A 7,886-nucleotide genomic window follows, 5' to 3' on the forward strand; every position below is an offset into this window, starting at 1 on the left:
GAGACAAAGGCACTAGTCACTAGTCACTAGTCACACTCACACATGTCGCCTTGGCCACTCATGCTAGCCTTTGCTTCTCCTAGTCTTCTTGTCCAACTTATTAGTTCAATCATCGTCTGATCTGATCTGACCACAACCACAACCTCGAGAATTTTTTAGATCCTTTGATTACCGTTCGTTTATCAAAAGAACCACACACCAAAAAAACATAAGCGAAAGCAAAATATGGCACCGAACATTCTTGGGCATGAATATTCAATCCTAATCCACACCATTTGTCGAAGTGATAGGTACTACTTTTCGGGGGTAAGTAAGAGCATCTCCAAGAGTTCCCTAAATCTCCTTCTAATCCTTGTGTTTAGCAAGATGAGAAAAAATCCCTATTCAACGATTCCTAATACATCCTCCTAATCTTTTAGGACTTCAGAAAAACTCCCTCAATCCACATAAAGTTACGCGCTCTAGACATCGCGTGTATCGTTGCCTCTCGCACGGTCTCCCATCTTGGCGCGGTCTTTTGGCGCGGATGTTCCCCTTCGCGCGTGAAGCAGAGGGTCACCGCCGCCGTCTACTGGAGAGGAGTTCATTGTCGCCGTCGTCGTGTGGAAAGGAGAGCAGTCCGGAACCATGGTGGTTAAGCCGCTCCGCACGGCGGAGGCCCACGACTGCGTAGATCCGGACCCCATCTAGAAGAGCTCTGAAAGGCGTCAGCAGTGTTCTCGGTCACGTGGCCTGCGCGCTTGCCCCTGCAGTTGGCTCTTTTGGCAGCGCCGGCAGCTGCCGTCACGGTGCGTCTGGCAATCTCGGCGGGATAGCTGAGATTGTGGACGGCGGTGTTGGCGGCCCTACGGTTGCTGAGGGCCTGTTTGGTTCCAAATAAGTCACCTACTTATAAGTTAAAAAATTAAATAAGTGAATGATTTTGCCAAACACCACCAACTTATAAGTCACCCTGCTTATAAGAAATAAGCTGGTTCACCCCTTCTTAAAACTTATAAGCCATCCTTTTTCGCATGGGGCCCACACCTTTCACTTAACAGGCATGAGCTTATAAATCATCTACAACCAAACAGGCATGACTTATAAGTCACTGGTTTTCAGTCACCTGACTTAATAAGTCACCTGACTTATGGAAACCAAACAGTGCCTAAATGTACCTGTGTTCTGTGAATTTGGTTTGTTCGTCCGATGCTAGCTTGTCTTGGTGGCCGGCAGCCAGCAGCTTTATTTGCATTGGACTAGTTGCCTACTGCTTGATATTGTGCTACTGATTGCCTGCATGCAACTGTGCTCTGCTGATGAGTACATGGCTGGCAAATACCAATTTTTTTTATTTTTTAGCCTTTTTTGAAAAAATTTCACAAATATGTCCCTGGAGGAAAGATTTCAAAATCTGGACCCTTAGCTCATCGCCATCATTGCTGGCGCCAAGCTTACACGTCTTAGCGCCAGCGTCCCTGGCACCGAGCTCTTGGGCTCGAAGCAGACATGGCGGTGACATGGCAGGTAGCTCGGCGCCAGGGTTACTAGCGCCGAGGTGGTGTTTTAACCCCGGCCCCAACCTTCCTGCCCAAGCCTTCTTCCTCTTCTTTCTCCTCCCTCTCGGGTTTTCTCTCTCCCCACTTCATCCTATCTCACAAATTGGCATATTGGACCTTGGAAACTTTGATTTGATCCGTAGATCTTCGAGAGCAAGGTATCATCGCTCCCCTCCTAATTTTTTTCGCATCGATTAGGTATATATTAGTCGGATTTTTCAACCTAAGAATCGTCATTACTTAGGGTTTCATTCTATCCCTCAATATTTGTATTATACAACCGTAGGATGATGCCAAGGCATGGAAAAGCTAGCAAACCTAGGTAACCGCAGCGTATGTAGTTATGTTATGGGTTCATTGTTGTCCGTCAAATGGGAAACCCTAGGTTTAGGGTTTAATGTTAATTGCTTTCGGTTCTTAGAACAAAATTAGTTGTATTGTAGTTATGGTTGTCATTGCCATTTATTTGTGATGTTTTGATTTTTGTTTGTTAAATTACATCCATTTTGTTAGATGCAAGAAATGTATCGGGAGGAGTTTTGGCGAAAACGGGGTCGTCCTTGAGAATTATACCCCAACGTGTCTAGCAAAGATGCCCCCATCCCTCCTGACCTCCCTGTCCCTAACTGTAACTGTGGTTTTCCGACCCACGTTTTTCAATCGAAACATCCGGACACAGCGGCGCGGTGCTTCTACACATGCAGCCGTTTTAATGTAAGAAATTGTTTCCACTATCTTTTTTTTCTTTGTTTGTGTAAGTATGCTACAAATATTTTGTTGGAATCTCGTTGTGTAGGACCATGAGGGGTGCTTTTTCTTTTAGTGGATCGACGGTGCAAACAAGTTTGACCCTAGGTACCTCCTTTTCGACGATTGGTTTAGAGGGAGACATCCACGTGAGCACTTCAAGTGGTGGGTTCCACCCCCCCTAACCCTCCGCCAATGACGGCTAAGGAGAAGCACCTAGTCATAGTTAGACAACTCGAGGAATCTCCTCTGTGCGATTACAGAGATCGAGCTGTGATAAATCCTGAGAATACGTTGGAGTTTGTGTGTCTAAACAAGCATGAAGTAAGCACAAAGTGTATGTGTTGAAATATTGAGCTATATGTGTTCATGTACTAATATCACATTATTTAGGTGTTTTCAATGGCGAAGTGTCGTTTCAAGGAGTGGTTGTATGGTTCTAAGAACCAATGGCCGGAAGAACCACGAAAGGTTAAGGAAAAGAAGAAAGAAAGGGTAATTTACAAAGCACCTCCTGTCATGTGCGAATGTGGTGTTAAATCCAACTATGGCCTAGTCTCTTCGGAGCTTGGAATAGGCCATTATTGTGGCCACATGGTTGACTATGATGAGGTTGGTTATTTTTGTGGTAAACATGAAATTGTATTTTGTTTCTTTTGCTAAGACATATATGATATAATTTTTCATTTGAACAGAGCACTAGGAAATACAGGTGAGAATGTTATGATGATCAAGCTAAGTTCTTGGATGAACTGAAGGGGAGGCAAGTAATTGCATGGAAGAGGGGATATGGACCTGACTACGTCAACCTATTCATTAAACATCACAAACAAAAGATGCGTGAGTTTGCTAGACAGCGCAGTATTTGTAACCCGATCGATGTTGGGCTTAACAAATGGGGATTGGAGAGACGAATGACGTTAGAGGAGGAGAGAGCAAGGAAGGAAAGGGAGGAGACAAGAGTACAGATGCAGGTCTTGAACAAGCATGTTGTTGCATTATGTGCTAGTGAGTGCTTGAAAGCCTTTTTTCGTTGCCTGATTTTAAATGTAATATAATTGCGTTGCTAACTGATTGCATTTTATACATGAAGGGATTGGATGCAGCGAGGAACATGCCGCAGAGGTGGCTCGTGCAAGGTATGAGGAAAAGAAGTTAGATGAGCACAGATCGTGAGCTGGTCGCATCGTTCAATCACCAATTGTGTTGTCTGATGAGGGGGACAATGATGAGGACGACACTGGTAGACTGAGTGAGCTCATCGCTCATATAGAGGTGGGCTTGCAGGCAGAGGAGGCTAAGGATGACACTGGCAGACTGAGCAAGCTCATTGCTCTAGCAGAGGTGGGCTTGTAGGCGGAGGAGGCTGAGGACAACACTGGCAGACTGAGCGAGCTCATTGCTCTAGCAGATGCGGGCTTGCAGGCGGAGGAGGATGACGACATGTTCTTCACTTAGGCTGCAGAGGCCGTAGATGAAGTGGATGCCACTTACTATAGGTGACAGGCAGGTCAGAGCAATGCAGGTGAGCCTAGCCACAGCAACAGGGTTGTGGTAGAGGACTGGTACTCGGATGATGAGTTGCTTACTCAGTATGTTTCAAACTAGGATTTGAAAGTGAATTTGCCCCCTATGTCTACTGTTGGCATGTACTTCTAATATTATTATGTTGTTTAATGTGGCATAGTATTGGACTTTTCATTATGTGGTTATTTTCATTATTTGTGGTCATAATATTCAGCTTAATATTACGGACGTATTGAAATGTGATCACGTGCTACAAATAAAACCTAACGAAGTAGGCCATTATATAATTCAACACACAAAACACATGAAATGGCATGTGAGAACATGTACCGAATTATGGTACGGAGTTCCTTCAACTAAACCTAACATGCCTTAGGTAATTAAACGAAACAACAAACACATAGATGAAGGCCTATCATTGAATAGCACCGGCACGCTTTGCATGTCAACAAACTCAACATATCCATAGCGATCGTATTCAACTGTGCCTCCATGATATATGGTCACTAGGTTGTTCATCTAGTTCAAACACCTAACGAAACACATGTCCTTTAGTCCAAATTAGACGATAGATAGTACCTAACAAGTACTTTCTAACTACAAACTAAGTAAATAAGATAACAACTACATACATAGATACAGTGTACTAACTAAATAGCTAGATCCTATTTAGTTAACTAAATATGTAACTATCTATCTAAGTAGCTATCTAACTATATCTATGTACCTATGTATCTATCTATCTACATATATATCTCACTATATCACTAACTAAATCAACTACCTTAGTCATCACATTAACTAGTAAATAACAAATGCCAAAACTACTACACTACAATCAAAGCTAACTAAGTACGCACATTGTAAATTCACAATGTTTACCTGTCCGACGACGGAGTCGCGGACGTCGACGAAATCGCAGCGGACGCCGGGCGTGGGTTAGGCCGACGAGCCAGGCCAAAGGTGGCATAGTCGGGCGCTACAGGTGTCGGGGCCGGCGGGGGCGCAGCAGACGACAGCGGTGGTGCGCTGTGGGCGCGGAAGGCCCGGCGCTTCGTGCGACACGGCGGGTGCGGCTGAGGCCGACGGTGGTGGGCGGCACGGTCATGGTCACGGTCACGACACCGGCGTGGAGGGGCGCGGCCAAGGCGGCCATGGGTGGCACATCGGGCGAGGCGAGGGCGCAGCACGGGCACAGGGATCGGCGAGGAGACCGGCGGCCGGCGCAGGCTCGGGGCGGGCGCGAGCGCGGGGCGCAGGGCTCGGCGTGATCGTGGGGCGGCGCGGGTGACCGGGCGTTGGCGCAGGCGAGGGCGAGGCCGCACCGGCTCAGGCGGCCGATGGCGGGCTTCGAGCGCGGCGGTGGCGGTGCTATGCTCGGCTCGGGCGAGGGAGATGTGAGAGAGAGAAAGGGAGAGGAAGAGAAAAAGGATGTACGGCGCTGAGCTCGGCGCTAAGATCTACGGCGCCGAGCTCGGCGCCAGGGTCACTGGCGCCGAGCTGCCTACCATGTCGCCGCCACGTCTGCTTCACGCCCAAGATCTTAGCTCTAGGGACACTGGCGCCGAGACATGTATGCTCGGCGCCAGCAACGATGGCGCCGAGCTAAGGGTCCAGATTTTGAAATCTTTCCTCTAGGGGCATATTTGTGAATTTTTTTCAAAAAAAGTGCTAAAAATAAAAAATTTGGCCGGCAAATACTGCTACTCTGTTGGTCATACTAGATGACCGGTGGCCTGTGGCTGGGAAGTGCTGTCGGCCTGCTGGGAGTTGACCACAGCTGCCTCCGATGTGGCCACGGCCTGCTAGGAGGAGGCCAACTCCGGCTGGGAGGTGCAGGGCTACGGCAACACGAAAGAAGGAGGCGACGGCGGCGGATGTATGCGCGATCACGAACAGTTCCCCGTGGAAAAAAAGTAACGCAAAAAAAACTCAAGTGGGACCAAAATTTTATTTTTTAGAAGTGAAATATTAGGAACTATTGGAGATGGCCTTCTTTTTTTCTCCCAATACCTTTTTAAGAGTTGGAAAACATGGAATTTTTAGGAGGAATATTTAGGGAACTCTTGGAGATGCTCTAACATTGTTAGTGCATGCTTAGTCTATATTAGTTGATATCAATGCTAAAGGTAATTTAAGAGCAATAAAAATAGTTGCACATAAAAAATACCATCATTATGTTTATTTACCCCAAGCAACAATAATCTATCCATTGCGATATATTCTCATCTGACCAACCAAATTATGATAGTATTGCATGCATTCAATCTATCTCCCTGGGGCCTGGCACCCAGATATGAGCCAGGCTGAACGGATACATACACAAACCAAATCAACGTAGACGTTCACATACACGAGCGCACACTCACCCCTATGAACGCACGCACGCCCTACCTCTATGAGCACCTCCGAAGAACTAAGTTGGACTTGCAAATCTCGAGATTAACAAAGTCACCACATGCTCCTCGCTTTCGACAGGCACATCGCCTATCACTGAAAGAATAGCGCCGTTAAATCCTAGAATAAATCCAGGAAAATGCAAGCATCCGTGTCAAGTCAGGGACTGGAACCTGGATGGGCAAGTTCCACATAAGGAACCCAACCAACTGAGCTACGCTCAGTTCACCAAGTGCATCAAATGATAAATGCATTTATCGTTTATATATATATATATACATAAATGATAAATGCAAACAGCTAAACCTAACTGTGGGCATGTATTGTACATATAATTCCAAGCAAGTCGCTAGCAAGCTCTTCGTCATGTCCCGTACACGCATGTCTTATTACACGCGTGAAACACACAAAAAAGACCTAAGCCCCACCGTTCGATTGCATCTATCGATCCAAGATGGCGAACCTTAGTCCCGCCCTGACGGCCTCCTCGCCGCCACCACCGCTACCGGTGCCGGCCGCCACCCTAACGCCGGCACCCCGCACCCCTACCTCCCCCTTCCCCTCCCCTCCTCTCCTAACCCCCAAGGCCCCCGTGAGATCTGGCGCTGGCTCTAGGCCGGCCATGCTGCCACCTTCACCGGACCCTGCCGCCTCGGCGTCCGCCGCCAACCCCACAGGATCTGGCGTGCCGACTCCTCCGAGCCCAACCCCGCCCCTTATGCCACCGGTGGGACCCACCATGCCGCCGCCGTCCTCGAAGCTCGTTGCCATGATCTCCACCATTGCTGGATCTAGAGCGGCATGGCCGTCTAGACCCCCAAGCCGCCACCTGGGAAGACGTGCCCCACTAGCATGGCCATTGGGCCCGCTCCTGGGGGGGCTGATGCTACGCCCCCACCACCACCGTCGGTGACAATGATCCCCGTCAACGTGGCCTTTGAGCCCTTGGCAACCGAGGTAGGATCTCCGCCGGCCCCTTCCGTGTCACCTCCACCGGCGACGCTGGGCCCAACATCACGGTCTACCACCACCACCACCAGCAGTGTGGAATCCGCCCCTACGGGTGTCGGCACTGGTGTGTCCATCCATCTGACGTCCTATCTAGCACCGGCTGACGAGATCCTAACATACAGATATGTTAAGCCTTGGGTCCAATGGTTCTCGAGCGAAGAAGACCCCCCCACCAACCCCTTCAGGATCGCGTAGGGGCTCAGGGGCTATGCCCATCTAGCACGCTCATGCGCACCCTCTAGCAAAGAGACCCAACTAAGCCTGACTTGACCGTAGCTTCCGCCTAGGGCTCGGGGGCTTCCCCAAGCCTTGGGCCCCTGATCTACGCCACCTTTGGGCCCGGCCCTTGGCTCCTGCCTGGCTAATGATGCCAACCAAAGCCCAAGCACAAGAAGACAAGCCCCAGGCTACCGATGCCCGGGGGCTCCTCGGCATCGCTCCCAAGGCGTGCCCCTGCCAACTGCTCCTCCGATAAGGTCACGTCTGGGGCGTGACATAAGAAGACAAAGCTTCCCATGGCCTCTAGGGGCTCGAGGGCTTTCAGGCCCACGCGTCAGCTCTTGGAGCCGACCTCCTTCGCCACCAAGCCAACATCCTCTAACACATAGAGTGTTAGAACAGAGCAGCTGGACGACGCCCAGGCTTCTTTGGCTCCAAGATATCTCG

The 7,886-nt window shown here is 49.1% G+C and overlaps 1 protein-coding gene across 1 annotated transcript; it reads right to left on the reverse strand.

The window, feature by feature from the left end:
- Window positions 1–6,650: 6,650 nt before the first annotated feature.
- On the reverse strand, window positions 6,651–6,992 carry LOC136523619 (uncharacterized). Its single transcript, XM_066517239.1, has one exon. The coding sequence runs from the start codon at window positions 6,990–6,992 to the stop codon at window positions 6,651–6,653; it is 342 nt and encodes a 113-aa protein (XP_066373336.1).
- Window positions 6,993–7,886: the final 894 nt, after the last annotated feature.

The sequence above is a fragment of the Miscanthus floridulus genome, chromosome 18, assembly GCF_019320115.1.
Source record: "Miscanthus floridulus cultivar M001 chromosome 18, ASM1932011v1, whole genome shotgun sequence".
Classification (NCBI taxonomy): Eukaryota; Viridiplantae; Streptophyta; class Magnoliopsida; order Poales; family Poaceae; genus Miscanthus; species Miscanthus floridulus.